General features: G+C 43.4%; 1 protein-coding gene across 2 annotated transcripts in view; it reads right to left on the bottom strand.

The window, feature by feature from the left end:
- Positions 1–8,930: 8,930 nt before the first annotated feature.
- Armc4 (armadillo repeat containing 4) overlaps positions 8,931–25,355 on the bottom strand; it is a 166,874-nt gene continuing 150,449 nt past the window's right edge. For both annotated transcript variants that reach the window (XM_032884509.1, XM_032884508.1), the window contains one exon: positions 8,931–9,201. In XM_032884509.1, coding sequence (XP_032740400.1) covers positions 9,088–9,201 — 114 coding nt within the window. In that variant the 3' untranslated portion in view covers positions 8,931–9,087. The remainder of the gene's footprint in view (positions 9,202–25,355) is intronic.

Genomic DNA, 25,355 nt, shown 5'->3' with positions numbered 1-25,355 from the left:
AGTAGGTGAGGATATGACTCAGAGAAAGCCTGATTCAGCTAAGCACATAACTTGAAGGATGAGAGACCAGACCACTAACGAGTGAGGTCAGGGCAGCCACTGAAGTCCTCGGGCATGATTCTGTGTAGCTGGGGATGTTCTTCAGACTCTTAGGAGGATGTGCAGTGTTGAGAAGACCCAGACCCTAAGTGAGCCTGGAGTCCCAGGAACTACATACATGTATGAGCATTTTGGCTACAGGTCTATGTACTACTTGCATGTCTGGTGCTAGAGGACACCAGAACAGGGTGTCACATTTCCTGCAACTGGAGCTGTAGACAGTTACGAGCTGCTATGTAGATGCTGAGAATGGATCTTGGTCCTCTGGAAGAGCAGCAGGCGGTGCCCTTAACCAGCAATCTCTTTAGTCCATTTTCTTTGTGTAATTTTGTGTGGGGGTGGTTTTTCTTGTGGCTTTATATGTCTATGTCTATGCAATATGTAATATACGTAGTGTATATAATAGAGAAGGGTAGTGGTAGATATGCCCAATCTAGGCGTGCAACTTATATCCATATTAATGAAGTTGCATATTAATTTTCATTGCACGGGCATATTTGGGTTGGTGTGTTAACTACCACAGCAGTGGAGGTAAAACTGAAATGAGAGTGGATGTAGGTAAGAGAAAGCATGAGCACGTCCATTCTGTTACTGACAGACTGGACTGTGTGTGATAAATGCAGAACCAAAGGAAGGCTTTTCTGGTATTTCTAAGGAGGTCCTTCATGCCGTCTCTGTACGTCCTCTGCTGAAAGGACCAACGTAAGACACCGCCCCTCTTCGAGGAAAGAGTGAACATTATCAAAACAGGGAGACCGTTGGCCATCGCAGGGGAAAAGTCAGTTTGGCTCTCAAGGGCCCCGGAGCAGGAGACAGACCGTGAGTCCTGGCTTACCACGGCTGTCTCAAACATCTGTCCCACACACTCATAACATACACATAAGCAGAGACAAAAAACACTTCCCTTCCCCTTACACCTTCCAGCTTGTTGTTTTAGCTCGTAATTAGTTCAGTTAAGGAGCAGCCCAAAACAAACTGGCCTCAAATTAAAAAGCACTTGCTTGTCTTCTGTTTTAAATCAGCAGCCGCTGATGCCTTCAAGCAGGATGAAATCATTACAGTGATCCCTTAATGTTTTAACCCTTGCAACTGAAGATTAGGAAGAGCCGTCAAAAGTTGGTAAAAAACAAAAACAACAAAAAAACCTCTTCCCACAGCACAGCATCTTCTTCCAAGCAAACCTGGGGTCTAATTGTGAGATCCTCTGTGCACAGCGTCTAGGTGGGGCTCTGGTTGGCTGGGAAACCAGTTTCTCTCCAAGGGGAGAGGCATAATGCAGAAGGGAAGCGTGTAAGCATAGAGCAGCTTGCTCGAGCGGGGCATCCTCATCTACCCCTGCTTGCCCATCGGTTTTCATTACATCATAGTACAAGCTGAACAACCACTGATATTTGCTTCACCCCAAAGAAGTCTCACTCCAGGATCGAGCACAGGTCTCGCCGAGACCCTTGACTACCAGATTCGTTTTCTCTTGGAAAACACCAGTTGGTACTCAAGAGCAGTAGAAACCTTGCCTTCATCCTTGGGAGCATCTGAGTGTCACACAGTGGAATTTATGAGTTCCACTTCTTAAATGCTGCACTCCTAGGGCACCTGAGAAAATGGGCTCATTCAAAATTAAAGCTACACTAATCTAACTGCGGTAGCTTGAGTGAGTGTCTGCTCAGACTGCTACAACAAAAACCTTAGGCTTCACAATTTATAATCAACAGACACATTGCTTGAAGTTCTGAAAGCTGGGTGGTCCTACTAATGAGTCCCTTGCAGATCTGGTGTCTGGTCAGGGATCCTTGCCCACTCATAGCACTTTCATGTGTTCTGCAAAAAGGCAGAGGTTCTCAGGAGGTTTCCTGGGGCTACTTTTATAACGGTATTAACTTAATCACCCTTCAAAGGCCCAACCACTTAGATCAAGTCTCTTGGGAAGAGAACGTTAATTTTGGAAGGACACACTCAGACCATAGCAAGTGGGTTCTTGTTTAATGAGTCAGCGGTTATGAAACTATTGCCACAGAATGACCCTCAAGGACATTCTGTGTGGGTTTATCTTGAATTTCAGAATGCCCCAAACCAACTTTTCTAAGATTTAAATAGTTCTCTTTACAAAAAAAAAATACACTATCCTGGATGCAGAGAAGCACAGGGAAAGCTAAGTAACCTGAGATTCCATTTGACTTCGGCTCCACACACTCCACTTACTGTCAATGTATCTAGTGACCTGACAGCCTTCCCTGCATCAAGCTTCCTGTACACTTTCCTCTGAACAACGTAATAGACAGCTCCTCTCTAAGAGACCCCCTTTTAATGCTCATTTTATGGGTTTTAGGAACATTCTGGAACATATTCAGGAACTAAGGATAATGAAATGACCCTGCCTGAGCCAGTTGTAGACACATGGCAATCAGGCAAACCATACGATTGAGTGAACTTTCAGGGGAAACTCCCCATTTTCCCTATTCACCATCTTCAGCCTATGAGTGGCTAGATGTACACATGATTAAAATCAAATGCATCATGGGAAAGGACCTACACAGTGAAGAAAGGCTTATGCAACCCAAGTCTATCAGTCACGAGAGACACGCCCATACCACCACACCTGCTAGCAACGAACTTTTCCTCTTAGAGCTCATCAGGAGGCTCCTGCTGTACATCAGATCCATGCCCTCACCTTCCTTCTGAACTGAGTTCCATGCTTTGCAATTCGTTCTTTGAAAAAGACACCAGGAACCTGGAAACACCCGGCCCAGACAACGACCCACTAGCAACATTCCCAATCTGGCATATAAGCGAAAGATACTAAGGCTGCGTCCTGAATAGTCAGTTACCTACTTAAGCACAGTCATTCACCGTAGCCCAAATGTTGGTGACAGTCAGTGGGTTCATCGTTAGACAGAGAAATAAAAAAAAAATCTGTTTTTATGCACATAGTGGGCTATGACTCAGCTTTGTACTGAGAGGGAGTTTAGACACAGGCTACAATATGAGAGAAACTGGAATTCAGGGTAAAAAAATGAAATGAAATATGTTTATGCTGCTTGACCCAGCAGGACAAACACTGCACATCCTACCTACTATAGACACGGAACTGGCCAGCCAGTCCAGCTGACACCTTTTACATATGAGAGACTGCTTAAAATGTGAGTTTCTCTTGCAAAAATGTAACAAGTGCCTGACAGGGAGTAGTGATTTATTTGTTTTTTCCAGTGTCCAAAGTCTTTATCCTCCCAGACACAGAAGACGAAAGTAACTTTGTCTTCAGGTGTACATGACCCATACCGTAAACTAATAAACATGTCTCTCAGCAGCTAACGGGTGGCATGAAGTGGGGAGAGATGAGCTCATGTTTGTCCTCTAGCATTCACTAAGGAACATGCTGGTTTGAGCACACGAAGTTCCATCTATTTCAAGATTTCCAGTCAGCTGTATGATTGCGCATGAGAACTCTTTACCTCTCTCAGGTGTACAATGGAAACAATCAACTGCTTTCAGAGCTGGACAACACAATAATCCTTCGTCAGGGAAAATGGGAGTGGAAGCAAGATGCAGAAATTAGAGTGGAGAAAGCAGATGTTGGAATCAGATGGAATTAAGAGAGTCAGTTGAGCATAAACAGTGCAAAAGGAAAATTCCCAAAAATCAAAGGAATACAGAAGTCTGCAGGCTTACACCATGTATAGTTTATACTGGTATATTTTGGTTGATAATACACATCAATAGAATATTTAAATAGGCCATCACAATATCGCTCATCTTGGATATATACATATCAAAATCAGTCAAAAATAATTCTCTTCTACTTAAAGCAATGGTGGGAAGTTATCTATTGACAGTCCTTCCTGCTATTTCAGAGTCCATTCTTCTGTGTATTAAGATAGAGGGTCCAGGGCTGGATAAAAGGCTTGGGTGGCAGAGTTTTATGTAGCATTCACGAAACCCTGGCTCAACCCCAGCACCACACTCGCCGGGTGTGGTTCCATGCCTGTCACCTTAGCACTGGGAAAACACAGGAGGGAGGTTTCCCTCAGCTATAATAGTGAATTTGAGGTATTCTGGGATAGAGAGACAGACAGAGAGAAGAGACAGAAAGACAGGAAGAGAGATACAGAGGCAGAAACAGAAAAAGCGAATGAATGAATGTGACTCCAGATGCTTAACTGTGACCACTTTGAGATGTCTCAGTTGTGCTGTGCCAGTTTTAACTGTGATTTCAAACTCTTACAAAAGGGTGTTTTGTGGACCACTCCAGTGGATGGCCCCATACCCAGAAGTATATGAACAACACAAATTGGGATTAATGGTTATAGAATAAATTAAAGCGGTATGCAGTAGAGGCTGGATCTGGGAGGTGATTGAAGGAGGAGCCCAGGTGAATGTGATAAATAGATATGAACTCAAAAGAATTCACAGAAACATTTTAAAAACTAAGCATGACATGGTCAGTGAAAACACATACATATACACATGCATGAGCACGCATGTGCACACACACATACATGCACAGTTCTCTAGTTTATTTAGTTTTTTTTGAGAATTTCACAAATGGTAAATTTATTGTTTTCAAAATCTCAATTCTTTTATAGGATATTAATGACTTCTGAGAGAGGCAGAACTAGTCTTCTAGAGTGGGTTATTCAATCCCTATGCATATATGGGATATGTATGTACATATGAGCAACAGTAAATGAAGTTATGAGATTGTACATGTGTGTAATATATGTAATATAATGTTATTATATGTGTGTAATATTTATAATATAATTATATAATTAATAGAGGTCATTGATTTGAGTGTGTGGGGAGGGCACCAGAGGAGTTGGAGGGGGAGGGATAAAAGTAAACATCATGTAATATAGTAATTATGTATAAAATTCTAAAAACAAACCAGAAAGATTCCACTTATACATATACTGTATAGTTTATTTGTAAACTCGGAATATCTCCTTTGAAGTTAGTGTTAAGTGGCTGGAGAGATGGGTTAGCCACTGAGAGTGCCTGCTGCTCTTCCAGAGGAATCCAGTTCAGTTCTCAGTACTCACACTGGGTTCCTCACAGTTCTTTTAACTCCAGTTCCAGGGGAGCCAGCGCCTTCTTCTGGCCTCCTCAGGTACCACATGGGACTTTTCTACCGTGTTGCTCAATGAAAATATTGAGAGTGTTCGTATATTTAAGAAGTGATAAGTATATATTGTAACATACTGAAATCAGATGAATGAAACAGGAAACAAATTATGTTTACCATGTAGGATGGTTTATAAAATTCAAGTCTTTTTTCTTTGTTTTTTGGATACATTTTTTTTATTAATTTTGTTATCTGACAGTTATGTACATGTATATAATATAGTCTGATTACATCGCTTAACCTCCCTCCTATCCTCAACCCGCCCACATTTCTAACATCTGTAAAAACAAAACAAAATGAAAACCTTGTTTATTTATTGTTTGGGAAAACAGGTGGGTTCATGCTACAATGTGTAGATGGAGGTCAAACGACAACTTGTGGACGTCACTTCTTTTCCTCACCATGTAGGTCCTCCACCAGGGATTGTCTAAACTTGGGTAATCAGGCTTGGCAAGCAAGCGTCTTTATCCACCGAGCCATCTCCTCAGATCATGACTCACAAACAAACAAACATCTCACACTTTGTTCTGCTTTAGAATCTGATTTGAAACATAACTTTTTAAAAAAAAAACTTTGTATGTGATTTTTATTCTAAGACCCACTTTCAGTGTGCGATTGAATGCTAATAGAAAGGACCTATAATTTCTGTTATTGTGAGTATAGTTTGTTAGTTGACTTCCTAGCACTACAAGAAATATCTGGGGGAAGCTGAATTTTAAGGAGAATAGATTTACTTTGAGAGCCTAGCCCACTGATTTAGGCTGTGAGAAGGAGGAAGCACCATGGTGAGACCACGTGGCAAAGCAAAGCACACAAAATTATAACATCTGGACACGCCCTGCAAAGTTAACCTGCGGAGTGGGTGTTCCCACTTTGATATACTACTTTACGAGTCCTTCTGTGAATTAATCAAGATCAAAAGAACTTAATATTTGATAATTCTGGTTCAACAGGTAAAGGTGCGTAACACGAGGCCTGATGACCCAAGTTCAATCCCCAGGGCCTCATGATAGGGGAGAGACTGACTCGGTGGTTGCTTCTGACCTCCATTTTACACCAAGGCACATAAATAGATGTATGTGATATAGATCACCATGAGATAAATAATGTGATAAAAAAGCTTACGTACCTAACACTATACATGATTAGAATAGCACCACAGGAAACCAGTGCACTCTCTAGCCTATTCTCATTAGGGAGAAGGCTCCATTTTTACATCTCGGTACACGCAGACCGTTCTTTTGGCAACACTAATTGAGTCCAAAGTAGTGATGCTTTTTAACACATGATTTTTCTTTAATATTTTCATTGAACTGCAGTAACAAGCACAGGTTATTCCAACCCTAAATTTTCATGGAATGAAGTTAGAGTAAACAACTTAAACCATTTGGACCAGGAAGTTTTATTCTTGTTGATCTAATGTAATAAGTAAAGAAAACAGAAAGGCTTCACTTACAGCTCTCGGTCCCTATGCATCAGCAACCAATAACCTTCCCGTCTTAAGTGGGAATATATTTCCCAGGGATTTTAAATCTCTCTCTCTCAGTTCTGTGTGAATGCTTTAGAGATACAGAAGTAACATCCAGTCCAGGAGAAAACGTAACTCACAAAGCCATGCCCTAAGAGAACTGTCAATTCATCTTTAGGACTCAAAAGAAACAAGTTAGTTTTAGTGTAAGCCATCCTGACAGACAGCAGTAAATTCTGACTGCAAGGGGGACGACAATCAGAGAGGGTTTCCCAAAGGAAATCCAATTAAACACCTTCCAAACTAAAGGAGCCAGAGGGCATACTGCACTCTCCGTACATCCAGATAAAATAAAGACGAAGAAACTCTTCAAAATCACAGAGTATTAAAACCTTCACTAGCACAAAATAAATATCAAAAACCCACACACAGGAGGGAAAAAATATAAGTATTCTCACGATGTATACTCACTGACTGAAGGAGTGGTCATTGGTCCCACTCGCATCCTCTGAAACGGAGGGTGCTTTGCAGGATTTGACATTTTTTTTTCTAGTAAGTCAGCAATCTCTATAAAACCTTTCACTGAAAATAAGCCGGAAATTGACCTTTAAGACCAACATCTTATTCTAGAAGGCACTATACTGCAGTGATTTCAGTGGAAGCCTTTACTTAGGAGGCACAGAAGACAGTCTTAATGCCTTTTCCCGTTTCTGAGTGCAAAGCTTCGTTGAAAATGGCCGTTGCCTTTATTTTGCATTTGTTAACCATAATAGCAGAAACACCAAGAGCATCATGAGACGCAATCCTCCCGTCGGTCAGTATTCACAAGTCCCCCTCACGGCTGTTTTCCTTCTTTCTTTCCCTTAATTCCAGGACCTTGTGACACAGAATATTTTAAGACCCGAAGTCGTTGGTGAGCTTTCAAGGACCCTCTAATAACAATCTAATGCCCATTCATTTCCTGTAGCCAACACAGCCTACCACCTAGGCATTTTTAATGCTGTCAAACCAACGTGGCCAGCGCGGGACCTTTAGAAATAAATATATAGTGCTGGAAGTTGACAGACATACTCTACTCTTTAAAGTTAATTCTTAGAATTAACACTGCCCCCTTCCTCAAATTCTTCTCACTTATAGTCTCCTCCAAAAGGCAGCAAAGAAAGTGTTTTTATGAAGCCTTAAAATTCTCAGAAGCACTTACCTTTTTTTTTTTTTTTTTTTTTTTTTTTAAACTGGAGCCTCTGTTATTGGTCTAACATTTATCCGCGCAGGCTTTTCGTTTTGTACGAATTATTTACATTGAGTTCAATTAAGTTTATGGTTTTCGCCGAAGGATGACATGTATAGTACCTATTTTATTTTTTCAATAAAACGGCCTTGCCTGCTCACTAAAGCGTTCTCTGAGGGAGATCCTTGGCTCTCCGAGCTGAGGCAAACAAAGCTGTTTTTCTGACGACCGTTAGAAGGTTGAGACAGTTAGTTCCCAAACACTTCAGCACACCGAGGTTACATTATGTGATTTTTTTTTCTTTAAAAAGTGCATTCTAATATTTCTTAACCTGATAAAATGTGATTAATCCTTTGTAAACACTTTTTAAAAAGTACTTCATGTGCTGGAAAGAAGTTCAGAAATTCAGAGTAACTTTATGTGAAATAATATTACCCTTACATCAGCATAAATTAATTTCAATAAAAGTGTTGGTGACTGGCCGTGAGGGAAATGAAACATATCGCTGTTTACACTCGTCTGTCCCAAAGTGAAAGGACTCCTTGTCCTTGTGATTCGCATGCCGCCATGTGGTGACAGTTGTGCATTATTGTCTCGGGTGTTTGATGGTATGGGAGAAGTCTGGGCTGACCTCAGAATGCTCTTGCTAAGAGCAGCTGCTTAGTGCTGAATTCTATTTCATAACCATCTGTGAAGTCAGCACATCTCCTCAGAACTCTCCTGTGGCTTGCAAGCGATCGAGCAGACCAGGCTGTAAGCACAGGACAGCCAGATCAGTTTAACAGAAAGGGGCTCTCGAGACATTCATGGGTGAATCGGGAACTGCACACTGGGGCAGCTGTATTTATTAAAATCGTGGCAGATGCAAACGTGTAGTTGGACTATATATATGATATCACATACATATACCCCCAATTTTTGGAAAATTATCACAAATTCATTGGTTTTTACATTTCATTACATTTTCATTGTCATTTCATTACTTTTCATTAAATAGAACGATAAGATTCTCGAGATTTTCAGCCAAAAGTATTTGTGTTTTAATCCATGTATTTTTTTTTCTTTAGGCTGTTTGAAGGATTGGTTGATGAATGCTTCTCAAGTCTGGCTTCCTGGCCAAGGGAGTGGTATATCCTTGGACAGAACATTTGGTAGCTTGTGTCCGCCCACATTTCAATTGTATTTAGCCTTCTCCGTAGCGAGAGCCAGTCTTCGGATGTTGGATATACAACCAGCAGCTGCTTCCTGGAGATCCTGGTCTGGGGACCCAACCATATCCAGTAAAAGCTGCCATACACCAAGGAGGAGAGAAAAGAAGAAAACCATTAATCCAGAGGCATAAAGCTAGGCTATGGAAATAAGTTGAAATGGGATGTATTTTTTTAAAAAGCAGCGAACAGGCCAGGGAGACAGTTCTGTGGGTAGGAATGCTTACCGTGTAACCGTGAGAACCCAAGTTTGGATCCCCAGCGTGCATGTTAAAGCTCGGCATAGCCTCGTGTGCTTATAATACCAGCAGTGGCCAGGAGAGGTGGATGGGAGCATGCAAGCCGGGTAGCACCATTGGAATGGTGAGTTTCAGGTTCAGTGGGAGCCCCTGAATATGCTGAGGGTAGTGAGACGGGACACCAGGCATACTCCTCTGCCCTCTGTTCTCACACACAGAGACATATGTGCACCCTTAACCCCTACCATGTGCACAACCACACGTATGTAGACCGAAGCAACCCGCATGTGGAGCGCCCCCTTTATGTGAAGGTAGAGACTTGTTGAGCTTCAGGAATTTCTCACGTTCTTACAGCTTCGTGGCTACAGGTTCGCTTCTGAAATTTCTCTGGCACCCTTTTGGCTTTTCTACTGCTCAGTGCAGCATGTTGTCCCCAGGTGATGCCTAGCACATCCTCTTACGTTTAATTCCCCAAATTTAGAGTTTGGTCCACTTAGCCGAGTAAGCTCCTGATCCCTTAGTAAATCCAATGTCCCCCAATGCCAAGTACAGGGGTTTGTGTGTGGTGACTTCAGCTGCCATTCCAGACGTTCCCTCTCCTGCTCTATCGCAAAGAGCAAGGAGCCTTAATTGATGCTGCCGCATTGCTTAAAACACCCTCTTACTTTCCTCTCTGGCTTTGTGAAGTTTATACTTTCATAGACACGTATCCGCTGCATATCCAAACAGCTATTCCGCAAAGCCACAACCGATTTTCATCAGGCAAAAGGGCCATTTCTCCCACTGGAGGCTGTGCGGTTGACTCAAGTGTCTACAACTCTTGGGCTCTTACCATATAAGCAGGTACTGGGTTCCTGTTTTCTGTCTGCTAGATTGTGAACACTTAGGAAATGTATGATGCCATGCACAGTGTATATACAGATCAGGTGCCAAGTAAATGCCAAATAAATGAACTAGAACTTTTTAAATCTAGAAATATGACTCAGTACGATATTTTAGAAGTTAATTGGATCCTAGACTGTCTATGCGGAAGGACTGGAATACAGATTTGGATAATGCCAGGAAACGGAGATGACTGTCAGCAAAGAATATCAGAAAGATAAGCATTGGGAGACAGGGTACATGGACCACACTTGGGGTTTGGATTATACTCTCCCCCAAAAATGATTTAATCATTTTAAGCACGGGAGTGACATGGCCATGTATGTATTTTAGAATGTGACAGCAGTGTGCAGGGTTTGGAGTGTAGGGAGAAATGCTGGAAGGCCTGACTCACGTCACAGATGACAAGCCGTGAACGAAGGCTAAGTGTAAGGAAGAAGGAATTAACTTAATGACCACACTGGGAAGAAATGGAAAAATGCTGCAAGAAACACTGGGTACCCAGAAAGAAGGTAGAAAGGGTAATTTCACATCATCCATGAACTCCAATCCAGGTGGATTAGTGTCTTAACTGAGAATTAAAAATATGTAAGACATTTACAAATTGTATATAAGGACATCTTAATCTGACTGGGATGTTGAAGGTTGTCTGGCTTCTCTGTCCTTTGACCTCCACCTCCGGGGTCACACCCTGGTTCTCACTGATCAACACTCTCAGTTATTTGCTCCAGCTCTCTGGCTGCAGCTCCTCCCTGAGACGTGGCTATCCCGTAACTGGCGCTTGCTTTCACTGGCCCATGTTGGTCTTCACATCCTGGCTCAAGTGCCCCAGTCACTCAGCAGTCACTCTTTAACTTTTCTTAAGCCTCCTTATGTGACATCCTCTCATGAAAGTCACAGTGGTAACAAAGCCGGCTCTGATTCCTGAGTGACCAATGGTCCCCAGGCTTGGCAGGAGGCAGATGAACCCTTGTAAGTCCGAGCACAAGCCATATATGCTTTTCCTCTTCATTCTGCTCCCTTCTTCATGCTTCTCAGAGTCCAGCTCCTGTCTTCAGTCTTCACTCTCCTATGCTGCCTTGCAGCCAGAGTCAACGGATAGCCCAAATGAACTCTGATCCTCTGCAAAGCCACTACCTAAGCATGGCTATTAGAACTCAGCTATGAAGAACCCTGTTCCAGCTTTGTCTCCCCCATCTCTGTCACAGCACACGTCTCCCCATCTTTCCAAGGTCTTTGTTACATTTATATTCTACATCCAATTCCTCCTCTTTAGAATACTTTACTATCATAGCCCCCTGTCTGTAGACTCCATTTCTAGAGGTTTTTGTTTTGTCTTGTCTTTGTTTTTTGTCTTCATTGAAACATACTGGGCCTGTGATATGACTCAGAGGGTAAAGACATTTGCCACAAGTCAAGTGATCTGGGTCAACCCTAGGACTCAGAAAGGGAAGGTGGGAGAGGAAGAAATGAAGAGAGAAGGAGAGAGGGAGGGAGAGGAGGGAGGTGAGAGAGGGAGGGGAGGGGAAGGAAGGTAAGAAAGAAAGAACAAAAGAAAGAGTAAGAAAGAAGGGAGGAAGGAAGGCAAGGAGAGAGGGATTGAGGGAAGAAGGGAAGGAGAGGGAGAGAGGGAGGGGAGGGGGGGAGGAAAAGGGAGGAAAGAAAAAGTAAGGGGGGAGAACGGAAAGACAAGAAAGAGGTTTTCAGTTGTTTCCTAGTGACCCAGCGCTTTGCAGACCTCACTTCCAGTCAGGATGGCGCCCCAGGCATCCTGAAGATGACACATTTGCACACCCAGTGCCCAGTGCACAGGTAGAGCCCCATCAATGGTGTTCATGCAGTGATTTTTCACCAGTTTCAGGACTTGATGATGTGCTGGAGGCTGGCCCTGGTAGATTAGGAAGGAAGAAGAAGGAATTTTGGCCTTGAGGTCAGTCTGGCTCTTGTCAGCACTTGTTCCAGGGCCCTGCTGTTGAATTCGATGACCCAGGCCTTCTCTGGGCATCTGCCGCTGCTTCCTTGCCAGGCTCCCTTGGATAGGAAACCCTTGATCTGATGCCTGTCAGAATCAAACACACATTTCTGCTTCTTCTCCCTCAGGCCAGGTTGTGGTTCTGTGGTCCCCCTTCCAGCTCTCCAAGAATCAGCTGTGTTTATTCCAAACACTGGACACCGGTTACACAATTCCACACTGAAGAAACCAGAGAACTGAAAGTGAGAGCAGCTGGCAGAGTGCTGGCTCTTGTAGGAGTCATCCAGGTAACCGTTTGCAAGAAGAAAGTTTCTGTCCATTCACATGCTTTGTGTTACATGTCTTATCCAGGCTGGTGCCTACCTTGTGGGGACACTGAGTGAACTTTCCCTGTACCTGACAATGTACCAGGATGGCAGCTTCTCTTTAGGGAATTTGCTTTGCCTAAGTTCTTACATTAAACGTGATGCTTCACTCTACCCATCACTTACTGATATTTTTGCTAAAAACTGACCAACAGAGCTTCATAAGATATTGTTTTACGAGTCTAACCCAGGCTGGGTAATAGCGCAAGTAAAATGCTTGCCTTGCTTAAGGATATGAGCTCGGCCCCCTGAATCATGTCTTTCTTTTATATTTTTTGAAGAGTAGAAAACTAAATCCCAGCATGGCGGAGGTAGGGACAGATGGATCCCCGACCAGTCACCCTGGTTTACACTCACTTGGCAAGTTCCCATCAAATGAGAGGCTTTGTCTTAAAAACAAAGTGGACAAGAGCTAAGGTTGTCCTCTGGCTTCCAACCACACGCCTACACACATGCTTGCTACACACGAGCATTCTAGAAACAGAAGAGGAAAACGTGGTCCACGCAGTGGGCTGTGCAGTGCTTCCATATATTTACCTGGCTTGTCTCTCTGGCTCCAGACCAGCAAGGGACCTAATGTTTGCACAATTTGAATGGTTTTATTAGCTGCCAAGTTGCCGTGTACCAAGCACTGGGATTTCCTTCTCACCAATGAAGGTAGCCTGCGTTGTCTGTTCTCCTTACCTGCAAACATTCTCTTTAACAAGAGTATAGACTTGCGAGTTCAGAATTTTCAGTGCACAAAGGCTAGAAACAGCTTGATATTTAAAAGGCAGACTATGAGGGAGAGCCCCATTTAATAGCTAAGAGGCCTGCCCAGGACTCTTTTAAGTTAGCTGTGCAGTCTAAATCCATGGTTTTCCCATAACCTAACAGTATCTTCTTTTCTGCGAGTGTTCCTTGTTGCTGTGTAAGACACACTGAAGCTGTGCCTGGACTTTTACAGACTAAGCAAGGGCCTGTTCCTACCCAAGCCACCATCTGAACACGGTGGGCCATGTACATGGCTTAGTTTGGAACCAGGATCTGGAACATGTTTTCATTTTTCTAAGAGCGTCACAAACAAGACCCTTAGAGGAATGCTTTAAAAGTAGGATAAACATCCAAGAGTCAGAAGCTGTGCCCCAAATCCTGGCTTTGGTGAGCCAGCCGTTAGGCAGGAGCTGGTATATCCTCCCATCACTAGTACAGAGCACCAGGAGAAGGCAGGGTCCAATCTTTTGTGACAGTTACACTTATAAAGCAGGGCTTTCCCTGGGAGAGCAGATGCAAATTGGGCACAAGTGAGCACGGAGTCCATAGAGCTGTTTGCTATATGTAGTTTGATCCAGCGATTTTTTTTTCCAACTATAAAGGCATTTTTAATATTATGAGGGGAAAACACCTCGGGTTCCACTTTTTGAAGTGTTTGTTCCTTTCAGAAGCTTTTCTCTTTTTAATCATTCCCTTCCCCCAAACACACCCAAGGACTTTATATTTATGGGGAGTTTCATATATATACCGAAGGAAAACCAGCCTCTCTGCTTTTAAAACTTAATTGCACAGAGCACTTTAAAACATCATTCAAACACATAACGTTTTACAGCTTGGACTGACAAGGACATGGGGAGGGCACAATGGGTGGCTTGTGGATTGGGTGGGAGGACTGAGAATGCTTCCTACTGTGTAAAAGGCTTTGATCCTGAGGCTGTGCCCTGAGTATACAGCTGTGACCTGTGGCTCACATCTCTTGGAAGGTGAGACTTAGGTAGCCTGGGAACCAATCGGCGTCTGCATCCAATTTTACTCTCATATTTAACAGTTCACGGCTTTATGCTGCATTTCAGTTGTATGAAAAATACGGACCCATTTGAGTGATAACAGATTTTCCTGCGGTTAGACTCCACATTGTTTGGGTGAGCAGAGTCTGGAAATAGAGGGGTTTTAATTACAGCTGGATGAGACCCGAGGTACCTGTGTACATGCCCAACTTGGGGTTTTTCCAGCAGGATCCCGTTTCCAAGGCTGATTTGAGTAGAGGAGCCTTTGGCTATTTTCCTGTTGAGGTCACAAAGAGTAATGACTACCTCTGCTTGCAAAGTGGCTTTTCTCTGCCACAGCCAGTCTCTGAGTCTTGGTAATTCATCTCATGTGATATTGGACCCGAACCAGTGACTTCAAGATCCAATATGCTGTTGCAGCTTGGGACAAAATGTTGCTTCTGTTTGGCCAGTGCAGAGAGGCTTGAGGGATGGGCTCTTCACTGGGCTATGCTCTCCTGCAGCTGACAGAAGAGCACAGCATGTACTGTGGATTGAATGTCTGCACCAAAAGTCATGCTGAAAAGTAAGCCTATGGTGAGGCATTAAAAGGTTAGATATCTGGAAAGAACCCAGATGTCCTTCAACAAAGTAATGGATTATAGAAAATGTGGTACATTTACACACAATGGAGTACTACACAGCTATTAAAAACAATGACTTCATGGAATGCTTAGGCAAATAGATGGAACTAGAAAATATCATCCTGAGTGAGGTAACCCAATCACAAAAGAACACACATGGTATGCACTCACTGATAAGTGGATATTAGCCCAAAAGCTCAGATTAGCCAGATACAATCCACAGATCACATGAAGCTCAAAAAGTTGGAAGACCAAAGAGTAGATGCTTCAGTCCTTCTTAGACGGGAGAACAAAAAACAGGAGGAAATATGGAGACAAAGTTTGGAGCAGAAGGAAAAGTCATCCAGAGACTGCCCCACCTAGGGATCCAGCTCATATACATACAGCCACCAAACCCAGACAACACTGCAGATGCCAAGAGGTGCATGCTGACAGGAGCCTGGAAATATAGCTGTCTCCTGAGAGGCTCTGCCAGAGCCTGACAGAGGCAGATACTCACAGACTGAGAACAGGGTCCACAATGGAGAAGTTAGAGAAAGAACTGAAGTAACTGAAGGGCTTTGCAACACCTAGGAAGAACAACAATATTAACCAACCAGTACCCCAGAGATCCCAGGGGCTAACCACCAACCAAAGAGCATACATGGACATACCCATGCCTCCAGCCTCATATGTAGCAGAGGATAGCTTTGTTGAACATCAATGGGAGGAGAAGCCCTTGTCCTATGAAGGCTCAATGCCCCAGTGTAGGAGAATGCCAGGGTGGGGAGGAGGGAAGGAGTAGGTGCGTGGGTGAGCGCCCTCATAGAAGCAAGGGAAGGTGGGATAAGGGGTTTCTGGAGGGGAAACCAGGAAAGGGAATAACAGTTGAAATGTAAATAAAGAAACTATCCAGTAAAAGGGAAAAAAAGGGTAGGAATCTATCTAATCCATGGTATTTAGAGGCAGGAGGTAATTAAGGTTAAATGGGGCCATAAGGGTGGGGCTCTAATCCAATAGTGGCTTTATGAGAAGAGGAATGATCTGAGTTATGATTCATATGATGTCCTCTGCTGATGATGGGGCTCTGCTGAGAGTCCTCAACAGCAGAAGGGCTTCACCCAATTCTGTTTGCCAATATGAAAATGTCTAGTCTTCATAATCTTTATAAATTACTGTGAGCTTTCATTATAGTAACAAAGGAGACTAAAACCATGTTTATGATGTGTCTTAGATGCGCTAGTTTTGCTGACTTGCTGTCCCTCCCTGAGATTCTGCTCTCATTTGAATACGTTCCCTTTATGGGCTTTCCTCTGTATTTTGCGGGTAGGGGAGACTGACTGCTTGTAACTATTTCCTCCAGTTGTTGAAATAAGAGGAAGAAGGAAGGCTGACTAGACAGCTTAGAAAGCCCAGACGTTTGTGGGAGTCACCAGGTCCCTCTTCAACTCTTGACCTACAGTGGAAGGGGTTGCAAGTCATGCTGGGAGCCCCAGAAGTACAGCTTTCATGGGTCATCACCCAGGCTGAGATGGCCCTTCAGGTTATGCAGCTGGCACTGGGCAATCCAAGCTCTTATAAATAACCCGGTTCACTCACTGGCTCTTGCCGGACTTGAACAGAATCATTTCTCTGGTCTCACATCACTACCTTTTCTGGGGTAAATATAACTTCCCGGGAAAAGTCACCCAGCAATGATGTTGAAAAAAGGTCTTGTTCAAGGTCAGGCTGGCCTTGAACTTGGAATTCTCCTGCCACAGCCTCCCCAGTGCTGGAGTTACAGTTGTTCTCCAACATGCTTGACTCCACACCAGAAAGCTTTTGTGCTCAGCTTTCGTGAAGTCAGAATGCTGGAGCCACAGAGTGGGCAGTAGCATTGGCGTACATAAGATACAATGACTTTGCAGAAACACTTGTGGATGATTTGATCAGTTGGGTGAGGAGGCAGGGATTTTGTACCATCCCCACAGAGAGGAAGGCGGTTATAGAAATCCTCTACATGTTCCACTTGTGCTGTTGGTCAGAATGCCTTCAAGTTTCTGCTCAACTTTTCTTATATCAAGTGTAACATATGTCTGTGCATATCCTTTTTTGGCTAAAAATGTAAAGGGGTGATTGGATAATATTGTTTAGAATTTCACCCTACAGATTAGATTCCAGTGGCTTGTTCCCTTGGAGGAAATAGTCCCATTGACTATGTTGTGCATATCTGAATTGACACTTTGACAATGACACCTCAGTTTAAAGCCTGGCTTTACTTTCTAACTGTACGTGACCTGGGGGTAATTCTCCAAGACTGACTGTGCTGTTAATAAGATTAGAATTTGTCAGGTATTTTGCTAACACAGCAGATGTGGGGATTAAACATTACAGTGAGTTTTAAGTGCTCCAACATGCACTTAGAAGTGCTGGCTTGGAACAAGACCATTGTCATTGTTTTCTGGAGTTGGAGGATGTCAAACAGAAAGGCTAACATTTTACAGAGTTTGGTAGCACTTAACCCAAGCACTCAAGAGGCTGAAGTAAGTTGAGGGTGAACTGGTCTACCAGATGAAACCTTGTCTCAAAACCCTAAAACAGAAAAAGAAAGGAAGGAAGGAAGGGAGAAAGGAAGGAAGGAAAGAAGGGATCTAATGTATTTTTCAAAACAAGCAATTTTAATCTAGTAATATTGAAAAACCAATACAAAAACAGAAGATTTGTGGTATCCTATGAAGTAGGTGAAAGTTGATATGCCAAACCTAAGGCATATTTATGTTAATAAATATAGATTATTAAATTAATATTCAAATTAGTTTCCTCTTAGTTAATCTCTAGTTCCAAGGATGTCTTGTTGGTGAACAGAGGCATAAAATAATCTAGTGAAATCTGGGATAAATACATCTGGGCATGATAAACAGGAGTTTAAAGAATAACAAAGTGTTGGGATCTTAAACACTCAAGACAACACTTAGAATCTTGTCAGTGCAATTGCCATGAAGTTCACTTTTGTTCTTTTGATTTGACTGTGATGTCACTGTCTCTGTTGAATGTTACGGAATCTTTCCATTTTCTTTGTACTAATATTCTAAACCTTCATGATGCTATAACCTACTGTATTGGACTTCTGTTGCTGGGACAGGATATTGACACAAAAATGTAAAGAGAGAAATGGTGTTTGGTTGGGTTTAGCCCATAGTCTTTGGCTTCACTGTTTCTGTGCCCATAGTCAAGGTGGATCATCACGGCGTTGGAAGTATGTGGTAGAAGGGGCTTAACTCACAGTGGTGGATAGGAAGAAGAAAGGGTTAGGAAGAAGAAAGGGCTAGGAACAGGGCTTAACTCATGGTGAATAGGCCTAAAGAAGGATCATGTTGGGTAGGAGAAAAAAGACTAAGGGAGGGGTTAAGAACAAGACACAATACCCAAGGACATACCCTGAGTAACCTTCTTCCTCCAGATATGCCCCTCCTCCTAAAGTTTTCAGAATTTCCCAGAATCCCTACCTCTCCACACAGTGTTAGTGTCTGTGGTATCCTGATACTGTCCCCTTCTCCCTGACTGGTCTTTTTCCTTTCCTTTCCTTTTTTCTTTCCTTCCCTTCCCCCTTTCCTTTCCCCTTCCTTTCACCCTTCCTTTCCCTCCTTTTCAGTCTCCTTTTTTCCTTCTCCTTTTCTTCCCCTTCTTCCTTTTCCCTCCCCTTCTTCCTTTTTCCCTCCCCTTCTTCCTTTTCCCCTTCTTCCTTTTTCCCTCCCCTTCTTCCTTTTCCCTCCCCTTCTTCCTTTTCCATCCTTCTTCCTTTTTCCCTCCCCTTCTTCCTTTTCCCTCCCCTTCTTCCTTTTCCCTCCCCCTTCTTTTTTCCCTCCCCTTCCTTTTTTTCTCTCCCCTTCCTCTTTTCTCTCCCCTTCCTTTTTCTCCCCTTCCTCTTTTCTCTCCTTTCTCCTTCCTCCTTTTCCTTTTCTCCTCCCTTTCCCCTTCCTCCCTTCCTCCCTTCTTCCCTTCCTCCCTGCCTCCTCCCTTTCTCCCTTCCTCCCTCCCTCCCCTTTTTTCTTTTTTCCCCTTTTTTCTTTCCCCCCCTTTTTTCTCTTTTCCCTTTTTTTCTCTTTTCCCCTTCTTTCTCTTTTCCTTTTTTTCTCTTTTCCCCTTTCCCTCTCTTTTCCCCTTTCCCTCTCTTTTTCCCTTCCCTCCCTTTCCCTCCCTTTTCCCCTTTCCCCTCCCCCTTTCCCCCCCTTCCCTTCCCTTTTTCCTTTCCTTTCCTTTCCTTTCCTTTCCTTTCCTTTCCTTTCCTTTCCTTTCCTTTCCTACTGATGCCTTTATAATTTTGTTGTACATTTGGGAAATTGTATCTTAAATTTAATTTTAATGTATCTCTGTTTCCTGAATGTTTTAAAGAACAGAATCTTGTTCTAGCTTCACAAGGATGATGACCTTTCTATCTCACTAAGGATGTGGACAATTTAACATTCTTTTCCCTCTGTTATTCTCTATTTGTATATTTCCACCCACTTTGGTCTCTGCCACATTCAAGTGTCCACCAAATTTCAAGTACTTGGTTTCGTGATTGGAATTCTGCTCTTATATCTAGCTTGTCAGCTTTCTGTTTTGCTCCAGTGTGATGTGGGGTTCTGGAGTTCTTCAGAATTGTATTTTCCAGGTGGATGTCAGCTCAAAGGCAGTTGAAATATAACTCTCACTTGCTGATACATGAATGCTGGTTGAGATGAGTCTTCCTGGAAGGAATGCTCTTCCCCCTTACAGGTATGTGCTGTCTTAATCTCCACTCACATTTCAGTACTACTGCAGTGGCTGCTGTCTTTTCTCCAGTCAATTGTGATGGGAGTGAGATTGTAAATCAGCTGTACAGAGTTGTGTATGGACTCTGGCTTTTGCTAAGTTCTTGCCAAAGCCTCCCACTTTAAACCCTTCCAAAGGCACCAAGCACTGTCAGCTCCTAAGGGCTCAGATGCATCCCTACTGTGTGCTGGCTCTGCTGCATCCCCACTGGTGACTGAACTTGGACTCCTTATGTCTGCCAGACAGTGGCCACTGGACAGTCAGCTCTGTCCATGTTTTTCTTTTCCTTCTGCTCTTGTTTCCTTTGCAGCTCTCCCTCCAATTCACCCTTCCCCTCTTGGTCAATGGTTTTGTTTTGTTTCAGTTTTATTTGTTAGGTTCCTTAGCTCTAACATTTGTAGACTTCAAAAGGAAGTCCCATTAGATTGAGGAGTGTAATCTGGTTTCTACAGCTAAGGATCGTGTCCCGCTGATGCCACTGCAGGAATAGTGCCCACATTGCCCCTGGGTCAGAGATTAAAAGTCTGCTTGGTTTCCTGTGTTCTTTCTAAGATCAACATTGTAAGAGAATATTTAAATATGTATAAAGATGTGTGTGTGTGTGTGTGTGTGTGTGTGTGTGTGTGTGTGTGTGTGTGTGTGTGTGTAAACAACATAATATAAATTAGACTTAGTGCTACTCCACCAAAGTTTAAGTTTTCAGTCCTGGTGTGGTCTGGGCTCTGATACCCTCGTGCCTGAACCTGTTGATTAGGCCAAGCCTTAGCATGCAGGGAAGATCTGAAGTGGATTTTGGAGGTATAGGCTGGAGAAAACTAAAACACTTCAGACCATAGGAGCAGCCTTCCTCCTGCCCAAGCACAGAAGGCAGAATGATAAGAGATTCTGAAAGGACAGCCAAGCTTAGGAATGATGACAGGTTTACTGGAGAGTTAACCACACTCAACAATTGCCCCATGCCTGACAGCAGATGGCCAACACACACACACACACACACACACACACACACACACACACACACACACACAGGCTCTAATTTTTGTACACTTTTTGTCTCATATTGCTTTGATTGAGAATTTTTGTCTTACTTGGCTTTTGCTTGTATCTTAGAGTTTTCGGTTTGTGTTTTTATAGGTGGGGTGTGTGTGTGTGTGTGTGTGTGTGTGTTTCTTTTCAAAATTCTGTTTGTTTTTTGTTTGTTTGCTTGTCCATTTATTTTCTAAAGAGAGAAAGAAAGAAAATGCATAAAGTTTTGGGTGGGTAGGGAGGTAGGGAGGATCTGGGAGGGGTTGAGAGGAAACCACGATCAAATTATATTGTCTGGGGAAAAAAAACACAAAGAGAAAGAAACAAGAAACGGTGACAGGATTTTCAGGAAATCATACATCAGTACTGACTCTGGAACTTGTTGCTGTTCATTTGTTCATTTGTTTTTTTTTGTTGAGGTAAGGTCTTGTTGTGTATCCCAGATTGGCTTTGAACTTGTGATCCTCCTGCCTTAGCCTTCTGAGTGCCAAGATTACACCTGGTGTGCCACCATGCCTGGCATTGAGGTTTCTGAAATGTATATTGCTTTCATTTCTCCAACTGAATCTTTTTTTTTTTACTTTGGACACGGTCCTGATGAGTTTTATATCAACGCTACTCAAGCTAAAGTCATTAGAGAGGAAGGAGCCCCAACTGAGAAAATGTCTTCATGAGATCAAGCCTGTGGGGCATTTTCTTAGTTATTCATGTGGGAGGCTCCAGTCCACTGTGGGTGGTGCTACCTCAGGGCAAGTGATTTTGGCTTCTATAAAAAAGCAGGCTGAGCAAGCCAAGGTGAGCGAGTCAGTAAGCAACATCCCTCTACGGCCTGCATCAGTTCCTGGTCCCAAGGTCCAGCCCTGTTTGAGCTCCTGTCCTGATATCCTTCAGTGATGGACTGCTCTGTGAAAGTGTAAGTTATGTTGTTTTACAGTAGCAGTAGTAACCCTAATCAAGACGCACACAATAGCCTTGTCAGGAAGTTTGTGATTTCATGGTGGGAATCAGGGGCAAGTGGAAGGTAGCGTTCCAAATTTTACATAGAAAACTACTCAATAAATTCAGGAAAGTTACAGGACATAAAACCAACATATAATGGGAAACATTAACAGCCAACTCATAAATGATATCAGCAAACAATCCACTTGTAAGAGATACAAAAACAAAACAAAAGTAATACATTTAATTGTGGAGGAAAATGTTCTTTAAGTCAAAACTATAAAGTACTGGTGAAAAAGAGTGGAGATGATCTAAACAACTGAGCTGCTGTCCCTGTAAATGGATTGAAGAGTTAATATTGCTAACATGTCCACAGTTATCCCAGCAATCTCGTAGATCCAGTGTCCCCGTCAGAGGTCCAGGGACATTGTTCCCACATAACCACAAACAGAAAAAAAAAATTGAAATTCATGTGGAACCACAAAAGTTTTTAAATTGCTAGAGCAATCTGGAACAAAAATGAACAAAACTGGAGGCATCGCCTGAAACAGACACAAAGCCTGCACAGTTAAAACGCTTAAGATGAACGTAAATCCACCAGTAGGAGAGACTACAGGAAAACAGACACTGGGATAGGTGGTGGTCTTGGTTTTGTTTTGTTGTTTTGTTTTAAAAATAAACCCAAAATGGCCTAAAAACATAGGCTAGTGGAACAGAATAGTGCTATTCAGTTTTGACCAATTTAATGTTGACTAAGGTTTCAGGAACACAGGACAGTGGAAGGCTTTCATTTCAATACAGTGCAGTGACAGCTAGAGATTTATATGAAGACTGACAATAAAACCTTATCTGGCAAAGGTGAGAATGGAAGGAGGGCCTGTGGGAGGAGGGGACTGGGTGGGGGAAGCTGCAGTCAGGAAGTAAAGTGAATAAATTAATTAATGGAAAAAAACCCTTATCGGGTACCATTTATAACAGTCAATTTGAAATGCATTAAGGCCAATGTAAGTATTAAACTTTCTAAAAAACTGGAAGAAGGCACAAGCAAACTGACAATTGATCTGGGCACTGGTTTTTATTCCATTTTTGGTTTGGTTTGTTTGTTGTTTTGTTTATTAAGCAAACCCAGGAGCACAGGCAAAGCAAAGCATGAGTGGGCAGATGGGATCTTATTAACATCAGAAGCTTGTGCATGGACATCCAAGGAAGCAGTCCATGGAGCAGAAAGGCAACCTCAGAATGGAAGACGGTGCCACGCCAACATGAACAATGCATCTAATAAAGGCTAGCAATGAGCATGCGTAAGAGATTCAAATCAGTAGGCAATCAATGTAAACAACAACGGGCAAAATAGGAATAGACGTTTTCAAAGGGAGACAAAGCACAAGAGGGAAATGAGAGAGTGTTCAAGGTCACCAGTCACCAGAGAAATGCAAATAGCATCCGACAGGTGCAGTATCTCACCACGGTCAGAATGCCTGCTGTCAAAAGACAACAGACTGTTCTGAAAGAGACAGCAGCTGCTATTGAAAGGAATAGGAAGGTGCCCTCCAAATTAGAAATAGGACTAGCTTATTTTCAAATGATCTCACTTTCAGATTCGTATCCAAAGGTGACAGAGTCCGAGGAAGACATCGGCACTCCCAGGCTCACTGAAGGGTTTTGACAACAGTAAATACATAGAGGCAGTCTAAGAGTCTGTCACTGGATGGACAGGCAAAGACAGGAGACAAACACAATGGAATAATACTCAGCCTTTAGGACAGCAAACCTTGCTATTTATGTCAACATGGATGGACCTGAAAAGCACCATGTTATGTGAAAAAAAGCAGGCACAGACAGGCAGGCATGAGATTCCACTAACACGTGAAATGTAAAACAGGTCAGCACACAGAGGCAGAGAGAAGTGTAGCTATCAGAGACCCGCCAGTCTGGTGTGGGATGCAGAGAAGTATGTTGGACAAAATGTATAAAGTTCTGGTTAGACAGAAGGAAAAACGAGTTCAAAATGCCGAGTGACTATAGTTAATAACTATTTAAAATATCTTAGTAGACTTAAGTAAATTATAGTTAAGTAGACAGCTATAAAAATAATATGGGTGAGAGAGTGGATTTGACAGCGTCTTAGTTTCTGTTCTACTGCTAGGAAGAGACACCATGACCAAAGCTATTTATAAAGGAAAGCATTTAACTGTGGGCTTGCTCGCAGTTTCCAAGGGTTAGTCCACGATCGTTAGGATGAGGAGCAGGACAGCAAGCAGTCAGGCAGGTGCTGGAGAAGTAGATGAGGGTTTACATCCTGATCTACAGACAGGAGGCAGAAGGAGAGCTAATTGGACCCCAGTGACACACCTCCTCCAACAAGGCCACACCCCTTAATCCTTCCCGAATAGTTCTACCAACTAGGGAGCAAGCATTCAAACAGATGAGACTATGGAGGCTAGTCACACTTAAACAACCACAGCCAATTAGTTTGTTTTCAATCTTTCTACAATGTGTATGTGTGTATGTGTGTGTATGTATGTATGTATGCATGCATGTGTGTATACTATATACATATATGTCAAAAGATTCTATTGTCCCTCACAAACATAAATAAAAATTATCTTTGTCAAATAGTTTTTAAAGTTCTAATAAATTGACTGGCTGGAAAGAAGTGAGACTTGTGAGAGATAAGTACCATCCAAAAGGCAGCAAGGGGACCCAAATGCTACAGAATTGAGCCATCGAGGAAGCACAACAGTTTAAGGGAAAAGCGAGATCAGCATTACAGCATCCTTGCAGAGCTAAGTAACTTGGAAAGAGTCCCTGGGATTTGGACATTTGAAAATGTTAGATATCAACGACAGAGCAGTCTCTGAAGTTTTGAAGTTAAAGCCAACCGAGTGCTTTTAGTTGGTGTTACTTTTTTGATATGATGGATTCCATTGTGGATGTGGTGGAGTGACAGCCCAAAAGGGAAAGAATGAAGATGCAGAGGCAGGGCTGTGCTCTGCGTGGAGCCTGTGTGCAGGGCCGTGCAGTGTGTGTGCAGGGCCGTGCAGTGTGGGCGGGGCCGTGCAGTGTGTGCAGGGCCGTGCAGGGCCGTGCAGTTGTGCGGGGCCGAGTTGTGTGTGCAGGGCCATGCTGTGTGTGTGCAGGGCCGTGCAGTGTGTGCAGGGCCAAGCTGTGTGTGCAGGGCCATGCTGTGTGTGTGCAGGGCCGTGCAGTGTGTGCGGGGCCGAGCCGTGTGTGCGGGGCCGTGCCGTGTGTGCAGGGCCGTGCTGTGTGTGCAGGGCCGTGCTCTGCATGCTGGGCTGTGGCTCTTTGTGGAGCCTGTGTGCAGGGCCGTGCTCTGTGTGCTGGGCGTGCCGTGTGTGCAGGGGTCGTGGGTGTGTACAGGGCTGTGCCCCGTGTGCAGGGCCGTGCCGTGTGTGCGGGGCCGTGCAGTGTGTGCGGGGCCGTGCTGTGTGTGCAGGGCCGTGCTCTGCATGCTGGGCTGTGGCTCTTTGTGGAGCCGGTATGTACAGCATGCACCAGACCCCTGGTTAGTCCCAGGCACCTAAACCAACTGAGCCTGAATATGCAGCAGTCAGGATTGGCCGGTGTCATAGTCTCCAGTTTCGGGAGGAAAAACTGGGGACCGGGGCAGAGAAAAGTATTGGAAAAAGTATTCAAAAAATAGAGGTAAATGGT

Source organism: Rattus rattus, chromosome 14 (assembly GCF_011064425.1).
Source record: "Rattus rattus isolate New Zealand chromosome 14, Rrattus_CSIRO_v1, whole genome shotgun sequence".
Classification (NCBI taxonomy): domain Eukaryota; kingdom Metazoa; phylum Chordata; class Mammalia; order Rodentia; family Muridae; genus Rattus; species Rattus rattus.
Note: the sequence above shows the minus strand (reverse complement) of the source record. Positions and strands in the feature narration are given on the sequence as shown.